The sequence below is a fragment of the Leopardus geoffroyi genome, chromosome E2 (assembly GCF_018350155.1).
Source record: "Leopardus geoffroyi isolate Oge1 chromosome E2, O.geoffroyi_Oge1_pat1.0, whole genome shotgun sequence".
Taxonomy (NCBI): Eukaryota; Metazoa; Chordata; class Mammalia; order Carnivora; family Felidae; genus Leopardus; species Leopardus geoffroyi.
The window spans coordinates 7,522,073-7,544,947 of record NC_059335.1 but is presented as its reverse complement, the minus strand read 5'-3'; the positions used below and the strand labels follow the sequence as shown (position 1 = coordinate 7,544,947).

Sequence of the window (22,875 nt, the reverse complement as noted above, 5' to 3'; positions counted from 1 at the left end):
CTCACTGGCTTCAGCGTACTGGGGGAGACACCGAGTCTGGGGGCGGGTCCCCGGGGTCTGGCACCTCACCGTGAGAGCCAGGCAGTGACGGGCACACGCGGCCTTGTGCAGCGCGGTCATGCCATCCCGGGCCCGGAAGTCGATGTGGGCCCCTCCCAGGCACAGGGTTCGAATCACCTCTACGGAGCCTTCGGTCTGGGCTGCCAGCGTCAGGGGGGTCTCTGAGGGGCAGAAAAGGCCAGTCACGCGCAGCCCTTATGCCTCGTTTCTCGGCTCCCCACCTCTTCCAAAGCCCCTGGTTCTCCTCCTTACCTCCCGAATCCGAGTCGTGATAATTGGGGTCCAGCCCCTTGTCCAGCAGCCTTGCCACCTTGTCGGACGTCCCGAGCTGCACGTATTCCAGGAACTTCTTCAACCCCGTCTGAGCCATGGACAAGAGAGAGAAGACAGGCCAGTCAGGGAGCAAGGGGAGAAAAGCTGGGGTCTTGAGCAGCGCTGTCCAGTGGAAATACACAGCGAGCCGCGTGTGGCACTGAAAACTCTCTAGTAGCCACCTTTAAAAAAAAAAAAAAAAAAGCAAGGGGCACCATTGGTCGCACGGAAATTCGTTTTGACGACGTATCTCTTTAACCTAACATATCCGCAATAGTACCGTATCGACAGGTAATCCATAGGCAGTGTTTTAACGAGACGTTTTACGTTTTTGGGGGGGAACTGAGTCTTCGAAATCCGGTGTGCATTTCACACTCGCAGCGAGGCTCAGTTTGGGCCTGCGACACCGCGTGTGTTCGGGAGCCGTGTATGGCCGGTGGCTCCGGGAGTGGATGGCGCAGGTCTGGAGGGATGGAATATTTGGGGGGGCGACAGAGACAAATGCATGGTGGGGGAGGGGTGGGGGGGGAGGAGAGGACAGGAGGCTTCACTTCACCTCGGACTAAAGCAGCTCCCCCCGCCCCGCTTCCTCCCAGTTCTTAGGGGACCGGGGGAGGCACAGGGGACATATGGTCAGAGTCCTGGAGGGCAAGATAGCCAGATGTGGCTGGGGGCGGGGGACATCCCCAGATCTGGGAGAGGTTTAGGCTACGGAATTGGGGGAGCCGCGGGCTGTGTATGAAACAGCACTGAGGCAGAGGGACACTGGGTGTCAGAGTTCAGGCCAGAGGGTGGGGGGCAGGCAGGTGCCCTGCGTGGATACGGGGGACCCAGAAGACGAGAAGGGAGCATCTAAGGATGAAGAAAGCAAGAGCCAGGGGCCTGGGCGGGGGAATGCAGGCCAGAGAGGGGAGTTGAGCCCCCAGGGTGGAGATAACACGGTTGGCATCTGGGGCCGTCCCCAACGCCACGCAGCATCTCAAGTTACTGGGGGACCCTGGCAGAGGAACAGAAGGGGATCAGGGAGTGTTGGAGGGCTGTTGGACAGAGGTGAGAGAGACAGTGGGAAAAGCTCCAGGTCCCTGTTGGGGGGCTGCTGCGGGGTAGGGTTCTCTCACCTTCGTGTGCAATTTGGCCAGCTGCTTCTCATCCAGGTTGGTCTGTTTGTAAACCCGGGTCTTGTATCGGAACTGTGGCCAGGGGGGTATGGGGGGAGAGACACAGAGACTCAGAATCAGGGGCCTGGGGAGGAGGCTGGGCTCCTTCTGAGCCGGGGGCAGGGGGGGATGCAGGGGGAGGTGGTCCGCTCAGGGTCAAGGTGGAAAAGGCCCCGGAGCCTTGGCTGGGCAGGCAGAGGAGTGCGGGGCTGCTGTGGAGTATGTGGACCGCAACCCCTAACGTGAAGGAGGAGGGAGTCTGGACCCCACACAGAATGTTCTAGAACACCTACTGTAACTGTGAATCCTTTCCCACTTTGAAAGGCGAGGAGGAGTCTGGGGCAGGGAAGTGACTTGCCCAAGGCCACTCTGTTGGTCAGAGGCAGAACGGATCGTCATTTGAACTCAGGCCTCTCTGACTCTAATGCTTAAGGGATCTGGAAGAGCCCACTGGGTTTTCCCTTGCCAGGGCCTGACTGGGAGAAAAACGGGGCATGCCTTCTCTCCCCTGCGGCCAGGCCGGGAAGGCTGTGGGCCTCACCTCCAGGTAGGGCACCCCCTTCTCAAAAGACTGGGGGTACTCTCGAAGCAGCCGCTCCTCCTCCAGAAAGTTGGCATCGCGGCCGGAGGTGGCCGGCTGGAACAGACCGTAGTTGAGCACGTCCTGCAGGCTCTCGCTCAGGGCGCAGAGCACCTGTTGCTTGGCTGTCCAGATGGTGGCATCAGGGTTGAAGCGGAGACATTTCTGGTTGAGGAGGTGACAGGGAAGAGCCTGAGGTGGCTTGGAAAGGGCCTGGGGGTGATTCTGGGGACAGGAGGGGCAGCTGGGGGAAGCACGTCGGGGACCTGGAGATGGGGCCCAAGTGGGAGGACACCCAGCACCAGCAGCCTCGTCGTGTGGGCTTGGGGCCCTGTCCCCCGCTGGCCGGCAGGCAGGCGGTCACTCACTGTCTGGTGCAGGTCCGGGATGCCAATCCTGAAGACCATCATGCTGAAGTGGGCGTCGTCCGGGACAGACATGGAGCGGCTCTGGAGGCCTCGGGTGGAGGCCAGACTACCGGGTGCCCCGCTGCCCTGGCCCCGGGTCCCCCGGGGGCCTCTGCTGGGCCCGTCTGGGGAGCTGTCGGACTCTGAGCCCCCCTCGGGACACTCGCTGGCACTGTGGCGTTCCTCGTCCTCGCTTGACGCGGGGCTGTGGGTCATCGTGGGGCCACGGGGCGACAGGGGACAGCAGCATCACAGGCGGCTGCCGGGGCCAAGGGTGGCTGTCAGATGAGGGACCCCGGGACCCCTCGGAGGCCACAGGCACCCTCACGGACAAGCGGTCTAGGGCAGCCGCCCCACATGCCCCAGGTCGGCAGGAAGGAGGCTGGACACACCCCCAGATACTCCAGCTGCCTCTGCTCACACATACGCCCATCGCTGCCATGCTTCCAGCGCGTCTCCTTCCCTGCCCTTGGCCCTGCTCGCAGCCCCCCACCCCTCCTGCGCCCCACTTTGCCGCTGACCCAGCATGGCAGTGTCCCAGAAACCGCGGAATCACCGCGGGAGCTACTGGCCCACTTTGGCAGGCCACGGAAAATGCAGCTAAAATTAGCTGAGGACAGACAGGTGGACGACCCACCGGCATCCTACCCTCCTGGCCCCAGCCTGGCCCCTCACCCGAGGCCCTCCCGTCCTCCTCCTCCCCCTCCTGGCCAGCTGGTGGAGGGGGCTGGGGAGAGGCTGAGATGTAGTAATGGGGGGACGGAGGTGCCGAGAGCCTGGGGCGGCAGAAGTGGGAGCCGCGTGTTGCTTGGGAGTGGTGCCCGGCAGCGGGTGGAACCGGTGACTTCACCGAAGTGTGGCTGACAGTGTGTGCAGGGGACTGCTGGGAATCGGTGTCCCAGGGGAGCAGGGGTGCTAAGATGGGGGTGTCATGGGGCAGAGTATCATTCGTGGCATGCCCCCAAGGGAGCCACGAGGGGTGGCCTAGGCAGGTTGTTGGGGGCATCTCCAGACAGGGGTGGGTGGGTGGGGAGACTGGCCTGGGAGGGCTGTCTGGAGACCGTAGTGCGGTGGCCTGGGTCAGCTTAGGGTGGCTGCGGATAACCTGTGGGCACATTTGAGGACTGGCACTACGGGACAGGTGGCTGGACATTGCCCGGTACAGGTGGATCCACTCTGAGGGAGACTGGGGGTGGGGGTGGGGGGGCTGGGAGGGAGGCTAAGAAGTGGGGTGCCGGTCTGGGGGACTGGGGTGGGAGGTCATCTCCAGATCCCCACTGTTCTCTCCCGAGGTGGCCTTAGAAGCCTGGGTCCCAAATGGGGTCCGCCTCCCTCATCTCCCTGTCTCCCACCCCAGCACCGGAAACCAGAATGTCTGGTCTGGTCCCTCCCCCCCACACCAGGCCCAGCTCCTGCACCGTTGCCATGGAGATGGGAAGCAGTGGAGGGTACTGCTGACTTTGGGGGAGTGGGGATGGGCTGGGGGGGTTGGGGGCGGGAAGACAAAATGAGTGTTCGGGGAGGACAGTTCCAAGAGCTGTGGGTGAGCGAGCAGCCTAACCACCAGCCTGCCGACCCCTCCCCCATGAGTGGCCCGGCTGCGAAGCCCCCTCCCTCTCCAGGTACCCAGCGGAACTGCCCCACCTTGGCCTTGCGGAACACCCCCTCCCTGCCAGGCCTCCTACCCGCCGGACTCCACCTCCCACCTCCGGGCCTGGAGCCCAATGCCACTCCCCCTCGGCTGACCCTGGCTGACCCCGGCTTCAACCGGGCACTAATGGGGTGGCCAGTGGGATGAAAGCAAGGCTGGCCCCGGCGGCTCCCCCCGCCGTGCGGCTGCCCCCAACCCCCCAGACCGACTCCGGCCCCTCCCCCTCAGGCCCGAGGGAGGGAGCGGGCACACTCCGCCGGGGCGGCATGAATCAAACGCTCCGCGGCTAAGAATAGCTGGCACGCAGCTGGTACTGAGACGGGCTGAGGAATCGGCGGGGGGGGGGGGGTGGTGGAGAAGGGGAGAGAGGGGGTGCCCTGGAGGGTGCGGGGGGACAGGGGGCGGCTGGCGTGGCCGAGAGCGGGGCCCGGGAGAATGAATGGAGGCGGAGAGAGGCGGGGAAAGGCGGGGAGAGGAGCCGGGGCTGGGGCCGAGAAACTGGTGGGGGAGAGCCCTGGGCCGGGGAGAGGGGGCGGGGGCACCCGGGAGCGGGACTCGGAGGCGGGAGCCGAGGGGGCGCGCCGGCCGGTGGAGAAGGGAGCGGAGACGGGTGGGGATGGGGGGGGGGGGAGCTTGCGAAGGGGGTGGGAAGGGATCGGAGGAGCCTAGAAGGTGAAGCCCGAGCTAGAGGGGGTCGAAGGGGGCGGAGGAGGCCAAGGCCCAGACCCTCGACGGAGGGGCGGGGGACCAGGGTGACCTGGGGGAGGGGCCTCGCGCGGTGGGTCTACGGAAGGAGTCTAGGGGCCCCGCTAGGCCGGGGTGGGCGAGGCGGGGGAGTGGCCGGGCAGGGCCAGGAGGTGGGTACCGCGACCGAGCCCTTGGCCTGGGAGCGCGGGGAAGCGGGTTTGGGCTGGGGCGGGGGGGGGGGGGGTCTGCTGGCGGGGGCTGGGGGGCGCATCCTCCTAAGTCTGCTATCTGGGACGGGGCACCGGGGACCTGGGCGTAACCCAATTTGGCGTCGCCCGGGGCAACGCTCCCCACCTTACCCCCACCCCTCACCGCACACCCGGGCCCGGAGCCCGGCGCCCGGCCAAGGACGTCCGGGGCGCCCCCGCCCCCTCCCGCGGCCCCGGCCCCGGCCCCGCAGCTTCCCCCAAACCCCGGGTTCTCGACCCCCTTACCTGCCTGGCGGGGCTGCTGAGTCCCGGTCGGCGGCGCCCGCGGCCCCTCCCCCCTCCCCCCACCCCCCACCCCCCCGGAGACGGGGGACCCTCAGGCCATGCCCCACCGCCCCGGAGGGCGAGCGGGCCGGGGAGGGGGCGGGCGGGGGCCGGGGGGGAGGGCGGGGGGGCCGAGGACCTCACCCCCCCCGCGGGCCGGGCCTGGCCATCCGCAGAGCGCCCCCCCTTCTGCCGCGGCCGCCGCGCCCCTCGGAGCTAGCCCGCCCCCGGCTCGGTCCGGCCGGCTCCGGGCGCCGCGTCTCCGCCTGTTCTTCCTCCTCCTCTTCCTCAGGCCGCCGCCGCCGCCGCCCGCTCCGCGCCTCCTCTGCCTCCCTTCTCGCTCTCTCGCTCTCACCGTCTCTCCCTCACCCTGTCTCTCTCTCTCCCTCCCTCCCTCTCTCCTTCCCTCCCCTCCCTCCGCCCTCTCCCCTCCCTCCGGAGCCGGTGGAGGAGACATCGCCCCTCCCCGCGCCCCCAAACCTCGCCCATCCCCCCCCTCGCCGGCTCCACCCCCTCCCCCTGCCCTCCCCCACCACTCCCCGTCGCCACCAGCTAGCCCAAGCCGGCTCTACCCCTGCTTGCCCCCCTACCCGGACCTTGCGGCCCCGCCCCCCTAAGGGTTCGCTCCACACACACACCCCAGGACCGCCCCTTCCCAGAGCGTCTCCCACCCCCTCTACACACAGTAGGGCGCGATAAATATTTGTTGCTAGACTCTGGTCCTCCAAATTGGATGGTGAGAGCTATAGATTCCCGTCCTGTCCCTCCAAACACACACACACACACACACACACACACACACACACACACACACACAAACACATCTTCCCCCAAGGCACAGGTGCATAGAGTCACTAGCTGGCCCTGCACGTGCAGACGTTACCCATGCACACACTGTCCAGGGCGTGCATGACCTAACCTCCTTGTGGGCACATCACCACAAACACACCGCACTACAACACGTACATGTCACACGCGCATGCCAGAGCATACGTGCCGCACAGCATTTACCCACCCCTCCCCCAACAAGGGCACGCACCCAGGTGTGCATGCTCAGATCTCCAGCTCACACGAAACCCAGAAACGGAGACGCACAACCACGTGTGCCTGCGGCTCCACCACACTCACCCACCTCCGAATTCATCACACAGGTGTGCACACACCCATTTGGATGCACAACACCGTGCCCTGCCTCCCCTCCATAGTTATTGCTGACGTTTCTTGAGCACTTCCTGTGTGCCAGTCTCTGCTCTGGATTTACTCATCAACTTCTCACACCAATCCTATGGGCTATGCACTTGGACCATCCCCGTTCTCAGAGGGGGAAACTGGGGCACAGAGAGGCAAAGTCGCTTGGCGCCCAAGGTCACCCAGCTACAAAGAGGTGGCAGCAAGGATCAGGGACAGGTAGGCTGGTTCGGTCTTTATGCCACTGTTGTTCACCACTAGGCACGCCACGGTTGTGTATTCGCCTTCATTATACACAGACATGCCCAAAGTCTCCTTGCAGCTCAGGTCTCTGGTGCCTGGGACATACCACAGACACAGGGCAGGTCCCTTAGGGTGAGAGTGTCCCCATAGCCCAGGCTCCCACCCTTCTTCCAGCTCTGCCAGGGCTGCCAGCTGGGGCTCAGACACCTGCAGAGGGTGGTTCTAAGAAGCCTCTGGATGCATCTCCAGCTGTGGGCTCCAGGGTACCGGGTAGGAGCCAGCCCAGCCCCAGGAGGCCCCGCTCTGGATGCATACCCACCAGCCCAGGTGGTGAGCATCTGGGCCCAGGGAGAGAACAGCTGCCCATGTTGGCAGCAGCAGCGAGAGAGGCTGTGTACCCCTCTACGGTTTACAAGGCCTTTCGTGGCTTGTGCATTATCTCTCGAGGCCTTTAGCTGCTAGTGAGGGGTCCCCAGGCCCCTAATGGGCACCCGAGAGGCCCAGGCTCTGAGGTGGTGAGCAGCCTGCCCGATGTCACACTGCCCTCTGCTTTCTTGGATTTCTTGGATTTCCCAGGCCCCTCCTGGGGCTCCCAGCAGCTGAGGGCAGATGCCCGGCCCTTGCGGAGAGCCAGAAGCCTTGGCTAGCAGCTGCCATGCTGGTGACCTCCAGCAGGTTGCCCCATCCCTTCTCGGAGCCTCAGTTTCCTCCCTTGAAGAGCGGGCCCTGCCATCCCTGGCTGGTGAGCTCCACATTCTCGCTGGCACAACAAGCCAGGCCCAGGCTGGGAAAGCCCTGAATGACTCACAGGTCTGGCACAGAGTGGGCACAGCATGGCCTCCTGTTTCCCGTGCCTCTCCAGCTTCTCTCCCACTGCCCTCATCACCACCCTGGCTATCACCCCTCAGTGCCCCCGTGCACCTGCCTCAGGGAACTCGGGGTGCCCCCAAAACACAGCGGTCAAGCCTTCGGTCTTCTGGCTAACCCGCTACCCTGCCAGGAATGGCTTTTTCCGTCCTCGCTAAGCAGACTGATTGAGCACCTACTATGTGCTAGCTCCAGGGATACAGCAATGAATACGTACCTACACTGCCTTTGTTGGCAGGAGACAGGCAACAGACAAGAAAACAAACAACAGGAGATGGTCTTGATTATCCCAAGAAGATAAAAAATGGGGTGTTAATTTGTGGAAGCGCAGCTTCTTTAGATAGGATAGTCGGGGAAGGCCTCAGATGAGCTGAGACCTCAGCAGGGAGAAGGAGCTGGGAGAGAACATGAAAGCATCTAGAAGGAAAAGGCCAGTGTAAAAGCTCTGAGGGAGGAAGGAGCTTGGCATTCAGGAGATAGTGAAGAGGCCAGTGTGGCTGGATCCCCTAGGGGGCCCAGGGGGAGTGGGGGTGATGAGCTTACAGAGGTGTAAAGGGCCCATCCTTCCCAGCACCCCCCCCCCCCCCCCACACACACACACAAGGCTGGGCAGGCCAGGCTCTTGCCGAGGACCGGGTTTGGCTTCCCTCCTGCATATGATGGGAAGCTGGGGGAGCAGGGGAGTGGGGAGTGACGTGATCTGATTTACGGTTTGGAAGCATGGCTCTGGCTGCGGCAAGCGGCGTGGATTGGAGGGGCTCGGGAGAAGGGAGGTGGAGAGTCAGGAGGAGGCCACTGCAGTGGTCCAGGCGGGAGAAGAGGCACTGGGCTGAATGCTCAGAGCTCCAGCGCCCAGCCTGCGTCTGTCTACTCCACCTCCTGGAGAAAGCTTCCTTCACCACCCCCACCCCCACCCTTCTGCCTCCCTTCTGCCCCAACCCCCCACCTTGTGGGATGGTCTGCACGTCTGGGAGCAGCCGGAGTCCCCAGCATCGCCCCACCCGGGCCTGGCCTGCAGGACGCTTCCAGGAAAGTACAGCAAACGAATCCCAAAGCCCCACCCACTAGAGTTGCATACACAGCCTACATACATGCACGCTCTTCACCTGTGTCCCCGCAGACAGGCACACGCACTCATTTTCAGGTTGGGGCGAGGGCTCCTGGCCAGAATGGGAGATCTGAGGGCAGGAGGCGCCCTAGAGCCTGAGAACTGTGGGAAAGCCTCTTCTGGCAGAGTGTGTGGGCAATGGTGGCCACAGAGTAATAAAAACCTTATGGAGACCCTGCAGTCTCCTTGCTCCCGAGGAGTGGCCAGGGGGAGGAGTGGGGAGCAGGGCCAAGCCCCAACAACCCCCTGAGGGGGTTCCTCGGCAGAGGCTGTGTCCCCAGGATCCCTTGGAGAGCCGGCTCTATTCTCTTCTGGCCATCTGAACTTTTGGCCATGGTGGAAGGAAAGAGCAGGGCGGAAGTGAGCTCTGGAAAGTGAGAAGAGGGGGGTATGTGGAGAGACCCAAGGCGGGATCCAGGCTTTGGAACGTTGGAGGTTTCCGGCCACAGAGGCAGGGCCTCGGGGGAGCCAAGAGAGGCGGGGAGAGACACACACAGAGGAGCAGAGACCAACGGACAGAAGAACAGACGGGCGGGCTGACAGAGACGAGAGCTGGGAGAGGGACCAGGGACTAGTGATCTGCACACACTCCAGTCCCAAGAGACATCCCCCCTCCCCAGAGACAACCCTTTGCGGCCTTGGGTGCTGCGGAGCCCAGCCTGATGCAGGCAGCCTGGCTGCTCGGGGCCCTGGTGGTCCCTCAGCTCCTGGGCATCAGCCATGGGGCTCGGGGAGCAGACAGGGAGTGGGAGGGGGGCTGGGGAGGCGCCCAGGAGGAGGAGCGGGAGAGGGAGGCCCTGATGCTGAAGGTGAGTTGCTGAGGACTCTGCCGGGGAACTGTGGGTGTGGGAGGGAGTGTATTCCAGGGTTAGGGAAATGGGCCAGGGAGAGAGATGGGGCAGGCTCAAAGGATGGGGATGATGGGTTCAGACAAGGGACTCAGGGGCAGAGAGCCAGCTTACTGCTGCAAAGGGGTGGCTGGAGTGTGTGGGCAGTGAGAATAGAGCTGGGCTCCTAACCATCCCTCCCCTGCCTCAGCATTTGCAGGAGGCCCTGGGGCTGCCCGCTGGGAGGGGGGACGAAAATCCTGAGGGAACCCCAGAAGGCAAAGGGACCTGGGGCACCGAGGAGGACGGTCAGGGGGAGGAGGAGGAGGAGGAGGAGGAAACAACGACAAACCCCACCACAGGCCCTAGCCCCTCTCCCACCCCTGAGGACACCGTCACGTATATCCGTGAGTAATCATTAGCTCCATCCTGCCCCCAGGCCTCCGTGGTCATTTTCTCAAAAATGAACGGTCCTTTCAAGGCCCGGCACCTTTCAATTGCCCACCACCCCGCCGGTGCCCGTCCCCCCACGTCCCTGGGAGTTCCGGGTGTCCAGCCTTGCCTCCCAAGAGCCCAGGCCCACCGGCCCCTACATTCCAGGAATCCCGAGTACCCCCTACCCCAACTCTGTCCCCTGAAGCCCTAGTTCCCCCCGGGTCCTTTGGTCCCTCAGCTCCGCCCCTCGGGCCCCGTCCAGCGTGTGCCCTGTCTGTCCGCAGTGGGCCGCCTGGCCGGCCTGGACGCAGGCCTGCACCAGCTGCACGTCCGTCTGCACGCGTTGGACACCCGCATGGTCGAGTTGACTAGGGGGCTGCGGCAGCTGCGGGAGGCGGCGGGCGACACCCGCGACGCAGTGCAAGCCCTGCAGGAGACGCAGAGCCGCGCGGAGCGCGAGCATGGCCGCTTAGAGGGTGAGTCCGCACCGTGCGGGGCGGGGAAAGTGGGACGATGCGGGTCGAGTGGAGGACTGGTGGGAGGAGGGGGCCCGGAAACGTCTGAGGAGACGTGAGGACCTAAGGTATCCGGGGCGAGCGGGTTCCTAGAGACTTGGAGGTCACTTGTTGGCTTCTGCGGAGCTTAGAGTAGCGGGGAGAGCGAATGCGGAGAGCTGGCGCGCAGAGGGGGAGGTACGCTCCTTACCGCGCGGTGAAGCGTACCCGTCTCGGGCCGCGCCACGCCCCCTACAGACAGATTCCAAAAGTCTGGCCCCACCCCCAGCCGTCCTAACTCTCCGCCTCCTTACTCCCCGCGGTTCTGACCCCGCCTCCTCCCGGCCCGGCCCCCGAGGCTCTAACCCCGCCTTCTCCCCGCCTCCGGAGCCCCTGACCCCGCCCCGTTCCCCCCTCAGGCTGCCTAAAGGGGCTGCGCCTCGGCCACAAGTGCTTCCTGCTCTCGCGCGACTTCGAGGCGCAGGCGGCGGCGCAGGCGCGCTGCGCGGCGCGGGGCGGGAGCCTGGCACAGCCGGCGGATCGCCAGCAGATGGAAGCGCTCACCCGCTACTTGCGCGCGACGCTTGCTCCCTACAACTGGCCGGTGTGGCTGGGCGTGCACGATCGGCGCGCCGAGGGACTCTACCTCTTCGAGAACGGCCAGCGCGTGTCCTTCTTCGCCTGGCACCGCGCGCCCAGTCCGGAGCCCGGCGCCGGGCCCAGCACCGCGCCGCACCCGCTCAGCCCCAACCAGCCCAACGGCGGCACGCTCGAGAACTGCGTGGCGCAGGCCTCGGATGACGGCTCCTGGTGGGACCACGACTGCGAACGCCGCCTCTACTACGTCTGCGAGTACCCCTTCTAGCGGGGCCGGTCCTCGCCTCTCCGGTCCATCCCACCACTCGCCCTTTGGCTGGGCCGTTCATCCTTCTAAAACGCCCTTCCCTCCCTCTCTCCCTGCCCGTGGATGGAAGCGTGTTCCCCCTGGCTGGGCGATCCCGGGGGGCCTTCCGCGGGGCCGAGAGCCCTGACTTTCCTGTGTCTTTTTTTGGGAGCGGCGGGCACCAGGCTAAGTCCGGCGCCAATAAAAACGTGTGGAATCTGACTTGAGCGGGCAGTGGAGGCACTTTTGGTCTTTAGCTCGTCAAGGGGCAAGCTTGGCAGGGCACGACCCTGGCCTTTGGATGCCTGTCCCGTTCTGCTTTTACGGGTATTATTTGATCCCCAGACCCAGAATGATGGAGGACACATGTACATATGTGCGCACATCATCCGCTCCTGCACACGCAGCTGATGCCTCCACCCCCATCGGGTCCCACTCACAGCCTTTGGGACAACAGGGCCTGTCAATCATTGTCCAGGCCTTGGCCTTGGCCTTGGTCAAAGAGAGCTGGGAAATACAAAGGAGCTAAAGGTTCTGATGAGTCCTGCAGCAAAGAGCCCATTTAATTTTGTCTCAATGGTGTATCTCAAACTTGTTCCACCAGATGGAAGGTTCCTTAGCATCCTGTATTGTCAGGCCCTGCCCTACTCCCTGCCCCTTCCCCCAGCCCCAGGGGCAAGTGTTTAGAGGCAAACTTAGGAACCTATGCAGCCTGGAAACTGAGGCTCCCTCGCAATGTTTCCTTGCCTACTCCCTGCCTATGTGGCCATAAGCCAGTCTCTTCTCTCTGATCCTCAGTTTCCTCACCCATTGAACATGGGTACAATCATCTCTACCTTGTATTAGCCCTTGGGAAGTTCAGGTGAGCCCAGGAAAGTGAGCATTTGAAAAATGGTTGAATGTGCGTCACGTGCTCCCTTTGCCCCCCCTCCCCCCTCCTTTTCATACCTTTGTTCCCGGAGTCAGAACACTCGGGAGTGGGCCAGCTTGGGCATTGGCATTGAGGACAGCACTCTTTGAAGGCAGAGCCCTTGTTTTGGAGCCCCCCAGTGTCTTTCCCCCAACACTGGCAACATGGTCCTGACCCCGACATCATCATGGAGCCCAGGAACTGAACTGTGACGCTGTTTGTCCTTCTGCCCTTCCCTCTCCTTCAGCCGTGGTACCACCAGCCTAAAATGTCACCATTGGATCCACCAGTGGGAGGAATGAGCCACCCCGGTCATTTCTCAGCCCCACAGCCCCTGTAGGAGTAACAGAATGGAGGGTGGTAGCAAGCTTGGGGGAAGGAGGCCCTGGTCAGGAAGGCTTCCATCAGAGGACCAAAAACGTTGCTCAGGATTCTTACCCTGGTGAACTTGTTTACTGGGGTCGGGGAGGGGTGGCAGGATGTCTTATAGGCAACCAGAGGGCACATTAGGCAGACATTGATGGGAATCTGCTGTTGCCTGGAAGGGGGCCACTATTACAGACCTCATAACATTCTGGAAAGTAAGTGGGTGGGACAGATCAATGGTTACCTGTCTGGATTCTGGAACCATATACCTCAGGTTCTAATCCTATTTGGGTACTTACCTACCAGGCAACTAAAGGGAGACACAACCTCGCTGTGCCTCAGTGTCCCCATCTGTACTTGGGGGGTAATATCTACCTCCTAAAATAGTGCTGAACACGAAGGCGTCCTTGCAACATCAGATCTGACTCACATGGCAATTTGAACCTCACCTTCACCTCTGCATCCTCTCTCTGGACACCGTTTTTGCATATGTACAGGTTCTTTGAAGAACTGGCTAATGTATCACCCTGAACAACCTGCTTCCGCCTTCCCCCAGGGTTAGGTGCCCCTTGTGATGTTCCATAACCGCTGAGTTCTCTTCTGACCCAAGCCCTGATCAGCCAGACCAGGGAGTCTTGCTGGTCAGAGCTGGGTGTGACCAACTCTGTGCCCCCAGTATCCCCTGGCACAGGGAAGCCCTTTGCAGGAAGGGAAATGTCCCTGTGGAGCCATGTTGGGGACCCTGAGACGAATCCAATCTCCGCTTCTCTTCCTGGCCTTCCCCAGGCCAGGTCCGGAGCCTCCCCTGGGCTCCCACAGAGTCTGGGGCTTTCCTCATCACACCGTGCATTACTCTCTGTGCCACTGTCTCGTCGCTGTCATACTAAGCCCAGGGACGTAGTCTTGTGTGCCCACACAGAGGTCAAAGGTGGAGGGCATTTTGCAAGGACTGTTTAAGCATCAGATCAGCTCGCCTGTACGCTGCATTCTGGGCTGATTCCTGACTCAGGTCTGTTTATGGGAACCTTGCCCTCCCCCGCCCACCTCTGCAGAGAAGCCCTCCCAGGCCTGCCAAGGGGCCAGAGTTTGCCAGTGGCCCGCCCCTGGCTCTCTGCGGAGCACCTGCGGTTTGAGAGCTCAGAGCCGCGGACCAGAGAAGGCCTCAGCAGCTGCCTGGGATCGATGCGTGAAGAGATTCCGGGGAAGTGGCGGAGGAAGGGCTCACGGCCTGGGATGACCCAACCGGTGGAAGAAGAAGCGGGTCGATCACCGGTTTGCTAAGACTACAAATCCCAGGAGGCCGAGCGGCAGGCCCTCTACCTTCTCCTCAGAACCACGTTTCCCAGCAGCCACCGGGAACCCCATGCCAGTCCTCTCGAAAGCCCCGCCCCTTCCTCCCACGTGAAGCTCGCTTATATTTCCCAGAAAGCAGGACGACCACGCCCTTCGCAAGAAGGTCAGAGCTTGGCAGTGTTGGATCAGAGCCGACACCTCCTTCTCCCCACCCGCCGGGCCTCGCCCCAAGGTGTTTTGGGAAATGTAGTCCCACATCAAAAGGAAGAAAAACCCGAAGCCACAGTCTGACATTCACTGAGGCTTAGACTGTAACCAGTGCTCAGATCGGTCCAAGAGTTTTTAAAAATACCGCTGAATCTCCACGGATAATTGGAAATTGATAAGCATTTTTTTAAAACACAAGTGCATAGAAAGTATCAGAATGCATAGAAAATGGTAAGAAATATTTCTCAAAATTTGAGTGTCTTGACTATGTACTACTGAATTACAATATAAAATACAATATAAAAATGCTTCCTTGGCCTGGAAAAAAATTGCTAAATACTGGTCCATACTAATTTAGTTTCTCCAAAAACAGGAAAAAAAAAAAAAAAACCACCCTTTTTATTAGGAAATACTCTCTAGCCTACAGATAACCTGCACAAATACAAATAGTATTTACCCAGATTTCTCTATTGTTAACAGTTTCCTCCATTGCTTTGGCTTTATCAGTATTTATCTATGTATCCATCCATGCATTCATCACCCACCCATCCTAACCCAATTACCAGGAACAAATCAAAGTCAGGTTTACTGACCTATTGCAGGGAAGGCCACATCCCACAGGAGAAGCTCTGATCAACTTATTGGATCCGGGGGAAGAGAAGAATTCGGGTGAAATATAAGTGGAACTGTGTTTGCTTCAGAGCAAAGCAGGGATGTGTATAAATGAGTCAACAGTTATGGACTGCAAAGTGGACTAAGGATCTTGTTTCCTTGGAAACTACAAAGTTATATACGTGGCATGCTATGTCCAGAAACTCTATATAAAGCTCTACATCGGGGCTGGAAATTGGGGCTTCTTGTCTCTGTCAAAGTGACTTAGATCTTCCAGGAAGAATAAGATAAGTTTCATCTTTCTGGATATACTTTCTAATTTTTTTTAATGTTTATTTAATTTTGAGAGAGGGGGCGGGGAGGGGGAGGAGCAGAGAGAGAGGGAGACACAGCATCTGAAGCAGGCTCCAGGCTCTGAGCTGTCAGCAAAGCCTGACATGGACCTCAAACTCACGAACTATGAGATCATGACCTGACCTGAGGTCAGATGCTTAACCGACTGAGTCACCCAGTCGCCCCAATCCTTCTGGATATACTTTCAAACAGCAAAGTTACTAAAAGCCTATGATTTTAAAGAACAACCTTTCTCAGGGAGTAAGACAGCAGAGTCGCTCACAAAGGGGGTGGTTAGGACACTTTACAGCTGCAGCGTATCTCTGGGAGAAATGCTTCCTGTTAACTTTGCAGCTGGCCTTATCTGTATGTACAGATAGATGGTGGAGAGTTCTACAGTCCTCACTAGTTTTTGTTCTGAAGCATTTAAGTGTTAGTTACGCGCATTGTTGCCCTTTACCCCTGATTACTTTGATGTGTATGTCCTTAGAGATGCTCTCTTACTTATCCACAGTAATCAACCTCAAGAGATGTAACATTTACTTAATACTTTTAATCTAATCTCCTTGTGACATTTCCATCTCATCAGTTGGTCCAAATGCTGACTTTCCCCTTATGGTTCAGGATCCAGTCTGGGGTCAGGTACTGCTTTTTGTTGTCACGTATCCTTGAATCTGGAACATTTCCATATTTATGATATTGACATTTTGGAAAAACAACCCCCGCCATTTTTTTTTTTTTTTTTTAAACAGAAGTTCCTCGCTTGAGTTTGCCTGATGTTCCCTTATGATGATTAGATTCAGGTCTGGGGCGCCTGGCTGGCTCAGTCAGTGGACTGTGCAACTCTTGATCTTGGGGTTGTGAGTGTGAGCCCCACATTCGGTGTAGAGATTACTTAAAATTAAAGGAAAAAATCTTTAAAAATATTCAGGTTATACATTCTCCACCAGAATATATGAGGTGAGGTGTGTCCCTTTTAGGGTCCATTGCAGAAAGCATGCAGAGCATAGAATAACTTATTTTATTATTATTATTATTATTTTGTAATGTTTATTTATTTTTGAGAGAATGAGAGAGAGAGAGAGAGACAGAGCTCGAGGAGGGAGGGGCAGAGAGAGAGAGGGAGACCCAGAATCCAAAATATGCTCCAGGCTCTGAGCTGTCAGCAGAAAGCCCATTGCAGGGCTCAAGCTCATGAAAACCATGAGACCATGACCTGGGCTGAAACCAAGAGTCAGACGCTTATCCGACTGAACCAACCAGGTGCCCCTAGATTTTTTTTTTAATTTTTTAAATGTTTATTTATTTTTGAGAGATAGAGACACCGAGCGCAAGCGGGGGAGGGGCAGAGAGAGAGGGAGACAGAGTGTGAGTGGGGGAGGGGCAGCGAGAGAAGGGGAGACACAGAATCCAAGCAGGCTCCAGGCTCTGAGCCATCAGCACAGAGCCCCATGCAGGGCTCGAATTCACAAAACGTGAGATCATGACCTGAGCTGAATTCGGATGCTTACCGGACTGAGCCATCCAGACGCCCTAGAATGACTTCTTCTAAGTCATGTTTCTGGCCTCAGTGGTTCACTTGGAACACGACTGCCTCCTGGCTTCTACAGGCTTTTCTGTGGTAGCCCCATGTCTTCTTTCATTCCTTTGAACAACCTCTTCTCTCTTCCAGCCCCAAGCTACCACCTCTTCCTAAAATGCAGCAAAGCGCTTCTTTTCAAAGCATAGGGGATTGTCCGAGCCAGGCCAGTTGGCTGTGTGAGCTCGGGTTTTGGAAATTCCTGCAGGAGGCATGTAACCTTGCTTTCTCCTTGTCTGTTAACACCGATTCCAAACACAACTGGACCTGGGGGTCTGACCCTGAGCAGTGATAGCTCCTGGCAGCCTTCCGGGCAGGAAGCCTTAACTGGGGTGGTTTTGGAAGATAGAGGAGGCAGGAAGTGGAACACCAGCTCTGCCTTAAAAATAATCTTTTGGGGGCGCCTGGGTGGCTCAGTCGGTTGGGCGTCCGACTTCGGTTCAGGTCACGATCTCGCGGTCCATGAGTTCGAGCCCCACGTCGGGCTCTGTGCTGACTGCTCAGAGCCTGGAGCCTGTTTGAGATTCTGTGTCTAGGGGCGCCTGGGTGGCGCAGTCGGTTGGGCGTCCAACTTCAGCCAGGTCACGATCTCGCGGTCCGTGAGTTCGAGCCCCGCGTCGGGCTCTGGGCTGATGGCTCAGAGCCTGGAGCCTGTTTCTGATTCTGTGTTACCCTCTCTCTCTGCCCCTCCCCCGTTCATGCTCTGTCTCTCTCTGTCCCAAAAACAAATAAACGTTGAGATTCTGTGTCTCCCTCTCTCTCTGACCCTCCCCCGTTCATGCTCTGTCTCTCTCTGTCTCAAAAATAAATAAACGTTAAAAAAAAAAAATCTTTTGGTGGGGGTGGGGGGAGGTGGCCTGGATGGCTCAGTCAGTTGAGCATCTGACTCTTGATTTCGGCTCAGGTCATGATCTCATGTTGGTAGGATCGAGCCCGGAGTCAGGCTCCGAGCTGAGCATGGAGCCTGCTTAGGATTCTCTCTCTCCCTCTCCCTTTGCCCCTCTCCCCCACTTTCTCTCCCTCTCTCTCTAAAATAAAAGAAAATAAATTAGGGATTCCTGGGTGACTCAGTCAGTTAGGTGGCCGACTTCAGTTCAGGTCATGATCTCATGGCTCTTGAGCTCAAGCCCCACCTTGAGCCCTGGCCTGACAGCCTGGAACCTACTTGGGATTCTGTCTGTCTCTGTCTGTCTGTCTTTCTCTGCCCCTCCCCCACTTATGCCTCTTTCTCTCAAAATGAATAAACATTTTTTTAAAAAGTCTTTCTTTTTCTAAGAGCAATTTTAGGTTGACAGGAAGTTGAGAGGAAGGTGCAGGGATTTCCCATATGCCCCTCCCCGCCCCACCGTAGTCTCCTCCATCATCACCACCCCCACTAAGTAGTATATTTGCTATAATTGATGAACCCACATTGACACATCATTACCCCTCAAAGTTGTCCTTAAGGTTCACTCTTGGTATTGTACATTCTATGGGTTTGGACAAATGTATAAGGACATATCATATCTTCACCATCATAGTACCATACAGTACTTTTGGGGAGTCGCTTAAGAAATCCTTCCCTGCCCCCAGAGGTGAAGGACATTCTCTTGCGTTCTTAACATTTTCTCTCCCACGTTAAAGTCTCCAATTCATCTGAAGTTGAGTTTTGTGAGGTGTGATGTAGAGATCCAATTTCAGTGTTTCTCCCTAAGGATAACCAATGATTTCAACAGCATTTGTTGAATAGTTACCCTTTCCTGATTCTCTGTGGTCCCTGCCCCATTATATTTTAGAATTTCGGGGTCTTTTATGGGGTTCTCTGTTCTGCCCATTGATTAATTTGCTTAAGCTTGCATCAAGCCCATCCTGTCTTGGGGCACTTGATTGGTTCCCTCAGAGGAGCATGGGACTCTTGATCTTGGGGTTGAGAGTTCGAGGCCCATCTCAGGTGTAGAGATTACAACAAAAAACAAATAAATTTTAGGGGCGCCTGGGTGGCGCAGTCGGTTAAGCGTCCGACTTCAGCCAGGTCATGATCTCGCGGTCTGTGAGTTCGAGCCCCGCGTCGGGCTCTGGGCTGATGGCTCAGAGCCTGGAGTCTGTTTCCGATTCTGTGTCTCCCTCTCTCTCTGCCCCTCCCCCGTTCATGCTCTGTCTCTCTCTGTCCCAAAAAAATAAACGTTGAAAAAAAAAAAAGTTTAAAAAAAACAAAACAAAAAAAAAAAAACAAACAAATAAATTTAAAAAAAAAGACCATCCTGTCTCAGTAACCATAGCTTTGTATAACATTTATAACAGATCAAGGAACGGATCATTACAATTTTGTATAAACCCACCCAGAAATTAGAAAAAGAAGTCATGCTCCCTAACTCGTTTTATGAGGTAACACTGAAGAATGTGAACACAAAAAATAGTCAAGAACAGCATAAAGAAGGGAAATCACGGGGCGCCTGGGTGGCTCAGTTGGTTGAGCGTCCGACTTCGGCTCAGGTCATGATCTCACAGTCTGTGAGTTCGAGCCCCACATCGGGCTCTGTGCTGATGGCTCAGAGCCTGGAGCCTGCTTCTGATTCTGTGTCCCTCTCTCTCTGTCCCTTCCCTGCTCATGTTCTGTCTCTCAAATAAATAAAAACATTAAGAAAAAAAATTTAAAAAAAATTAAAAAAAAAGAAGGGAAATCGCCATTTATTTCTCTCATTAATCAAAAAATCGTATGTAGAATACTACCATAGGATATAATCAATATATAAAAACAATGACACTTGATGTATTTATGCCAGATATGCAGGGTTACTTAGCATTAGAAAAATTTATTAATTCTCCACATTAACCGATTAATGGAGGCAAACCAGGTGATGATTTCTACAGATGGAGAAAAAAGCATTTGATAAAAAACTTGACCCACGAAATAATTTTTTCTACAGTGAGCAAGCAATTTAATGCAAACTGTGGGAAAATATGCCATAAAGCAAATCCACAGAAGCGAGAGCAAAAGAAATGATTAAAGGGGGAGGGGCAGAAATCAATGGAATGAAAGGGGGGAGGAAAGTCTAACAAAACAAGAAGTTATTTTATTTATTTTTTTTAATTAACATCCAAGTTAGTTAGCATATAGTACAACAGTGATTTCGGGAGTAGGTTCCTTAATGCCCCTTACCCATTTAGCCCATCCCCCTCCCACAACCCCTCCAGTAACCCTCTGTTTGTTCTTCATATTTATGAGTCTTTTATGTTTTGTCCCCCTCCCTGTTTTTACATTATTTTTGCTTCCCTTCCCTTATGGTCATCTGTTTTGTCTCTTAAAGTCCTCCTATGAGTGAAGTCATAGGATATTTGTCTTTCTCTGACTGACTAATTTCGCTTAGCATAATACTCTCCAGTTCCATCCATGTAGTTGCAAATGGAAAGATTTCATTCTTTTTGATTGCCAAGTAATATTTCATGGTATTTATATACCACATCTTCTTTATCCATTCATCCATCAATGGACATTGGGGCTCTTTCCATGCTTTGGCTATTGTTGATAGTGCTGCTATAAACATGGGGGTGCACGTGTCCCTTCGAAACAGCACACCTGTATCCCGTGGATAAATGCCTAGTAGTGCAATTGCTGGGTCGTAGGGTAGTTCTATTTTTAGTTTTACGAGGAACCACCATACTGTTTTCCAGAGTGGCTGCACCAGCTTGCATTCTTACCAGCAGTGCCAAAGAGATCCTCTTTCTCCGCGTCCTCGCCAACATCTCTTGTTGCCTGAGTTGTTCATGTGAGCCATTCTGACAGGTGTGAGGTGGTATCTCATTGTGGTTCTGATTTGTATTTCCCTGATGATGAGTGACAAGAAGTTATTTTAATTTTTGAAAAAGTTACTAAGATCGATTGACGTTTGGCAAAACTGAAAAAGAAAAAAAAAAGACGTAGGCTACAAATAAAATACAAATTGTGAGCGCAAGTAATTATATCCAGGACTGAAATATAAGAGGTAATTAGGGGTGCCTGTTTGGCTGTCAGAAGAGTGTGTGACTCTTGATCTCAGGGTCATGAGTTTGAAACCCACTTTGGGGGTAGAGTTTACATAGAAATAAATAAATAAGCTTAAAAAGAGTAATTAATAGTACTATGACTAACTATGGGCTAACGTTTAAAAAAAATAAATAATAAAATAAATAAAGAAGTGAAAATGGGGCGCCTGGGTGGCTCAGTCGGTTAAGCATCTGACTGCTGATTTCACTTCAGGTCATGATCCCAGGGTCATGGTACTGAGCCCTGCATCGGTCTCTGAGCTGAGTGTGGAGCCTGCTTAAGATTCTCTCTCTCTCTCTGTCTCTGTCTCTCTGTCTCTCCCTCTCTCGCCACCCCCCCCCACCCCTTCCACACTCTTCCTCTCTTTCTCTCAAAAAAATAATAATAATAAAGGGGCACCTGGGAGGTTCAGTCAGTTAATTGTCTGACTTCAGGTCAAGTCATGATCTCCCACTTTGCCAGTTTGAGCCCCACATCAGGCTCTCTGCTGTCACTTCAGGGCCACTTCAGATCCCTCTCTTTCTGCCCCTCCCCAACTTGCACGTTCTTGCTGTCTCTCTCAAAAATAAACATTAAATAATAATAATAATAATAAACAACTTAGATTAAATCATTAAATTAGTAAAAAAAATGTAAAGTGCCAAAAGTTACCCAAATATCAAGAACTCAGTAAACCAATAAGTAATGAAATATATGAACTTATAGTCAAAGATTTCCATTCTCTCTCTCTCTCTCTCAAAAACAAAATCCCCACAGACACAGATGGTCTTCTAGGGGGCTGATATCAAACATTCAAGAAATGCTTAATCCTTATCCTATACACATTATTCTGGAAAATAGAAATCATGTAGAATCTGACTAGTTCATTTTTGGAAACTAATGCAATGCTGATTCCAAAACCGGTTAAGGAAACTGTACAAGAAAAGAAAATTATTATAAGTCCATTTCACTTGTGAATGTGGGTGCAAAAATTCGGCATTGCTTAATAGTCTACTAAATCCAACACTGTATCATAATTCATCATGATCAGGTGGGATGTGTCTCATTAACTAGCAAGGGTGGTTCAAAATTAAAAAGAAAACAATTATTTCAGGGGCGCCTGAGCAGCTCAGTCGGTTAAGTGTCTGACTTTGGCTCAGGTCATGATCTCACAGTTTGTGGGTTCAAGCCCTGCATCGGGCTCTGTGCTGACAGCTCAGACCCTGGAGCCTGCTTCAGATTTTCTCTCTCTCTCTCTCTCTCTCTCTCTCAAAAATAAATAAACTTAAAAAAAATTTTAAAAATCATTTCACTGTGATTCACTAACAGACCAGGGAGGAAAATGTAATGACTTCAGTCAATGTGGAAAAATAATTTTATAAGGGTTTACATCTATTTAGGGTTAAAAATTAAACTTAGTAAACTAGGAGGTGGGGAGAAGGATATGTTCTTAACTTTATAAAGCTTCCAGCAAACACCATAAAAATTTTGGATGCCTTCCTTTTAAGAACAAGAATAACATCAGAATATCTTCATCATGGCTATTGCTTAACATAGCACTGTATATAAATCCTGATTAATGGTTTACTTAAAAAACTATTAGAACAAGTAAGAAATATCAGCAAAGTCCCGAGTTACAAGATTAACCTACAGAGGGTGCCTGGCTGGCTCAGTCAGTGGGGCACGTGACTCCTGACCTCAGAGTTGTGAGCTTGAGCCCCACACTGGGTGTGGAGATTACTTAAAACACACACACACACAGACACACCAAGTTTAGCCTACAAAAATCAATTCCATTTCCTTACACCAAAAATAAACAAATGTAAAATGTAATTAAAAATACTATTCACCATCTCTCCAAACTATCTAGAAATCATCTAGGAACTAACGAATAAAAAAAAAAATTGAGGTTCCGCGGAGAATAATAAGGGTCCCTAATAAGGGACCCAAAAGATGATCTGAATAAAAGTAAAGAGACTCTATGCTCTTGGTTAAGTGATTGAATATTATACAGATGTTAATGCCTCACAAAGAATTGATGGATGTAATACAGGTGTAAGCAAATTTCTACTTGGGTTATTTTAACAGTTTTATTGAGATTCACATACCATACAATTCATACAGCTTAAGTGTATAATTCAGTGGTTCTTGGTACATTCGG

The 22,875-nt window shown here is 55.1% G+C and overlaps 2 protein-coding genes across 5 annotated transcripts in view; one reads left to right on the top strand and one right to left on the bottom strand.

Moving 5' to 3' along the window:
* SHANK1 (SH3 and multiple ankyrin repeat domains 1) overlaps positions 1-5,768 on the bottom strand; it is a 46,378-nt gene extending 40,610 nt beyond the window's left edge. For 3 of the 4 annotated variants that reach the window (XM_045441707.1, XM_045441708.1, XM_045441710.1), the window contains exons 1-6: positions 5,349-5,766; positions 2,478-2,775; positions 2,071-2,274; positions 1,491-1,562; positions 313-421; positions 70-221 (exon numbers count right to left, since the gene is read on the bottom strand). In XM_045441707.1, the coding sequence (XP_045297663.1) occupies positions 70-221; positions 313-421; positions 1,491-1,562; positions 2,071-2,274; positions 2,478-2,732 (792 nt within the window). In that variant the 5' untranslated portion in view covers positions 2,733-2,775; positions 5,349-5,766. Of the gene's footprint in view, positions 1-69; positions 222-312; positions 422-1,490; positions 1,563-2,070; positions 2,275-2,477; positions 2,776-5,348 lie in introns of all 4 variants that reach the window. The other variant, XM_045441711.1, reaches the window with a different exon arrangement.
* A 3,476-nt stretch (positions 5,769-9,244) lies between these two features.
* CLEC11A (C-type lectin domain containing 11A) lies at positions 9,245-11,654 on the top strand. Its single transcript, XM_045441712.1, has 4 exons — positions 9,245-9,602; positions 9,832-10,027; positions 10,340-10,531; positions 10,969-11,654. The coding sequence occupies exons 1-4, from the start codon at positions 9,456-9,458 to the stop codon at positions 11,412-11,414; spliced, it is 981 nt and encodes a 326-aa protein (XP_045297668.1). The 5' UTR covers positions 9,245-9,455; the 3' UTR covers positions 11,415-11,654.
* The last annotated feature ends 11,221 nt before the right edge of the window (positions 11,655-22,875 follow it).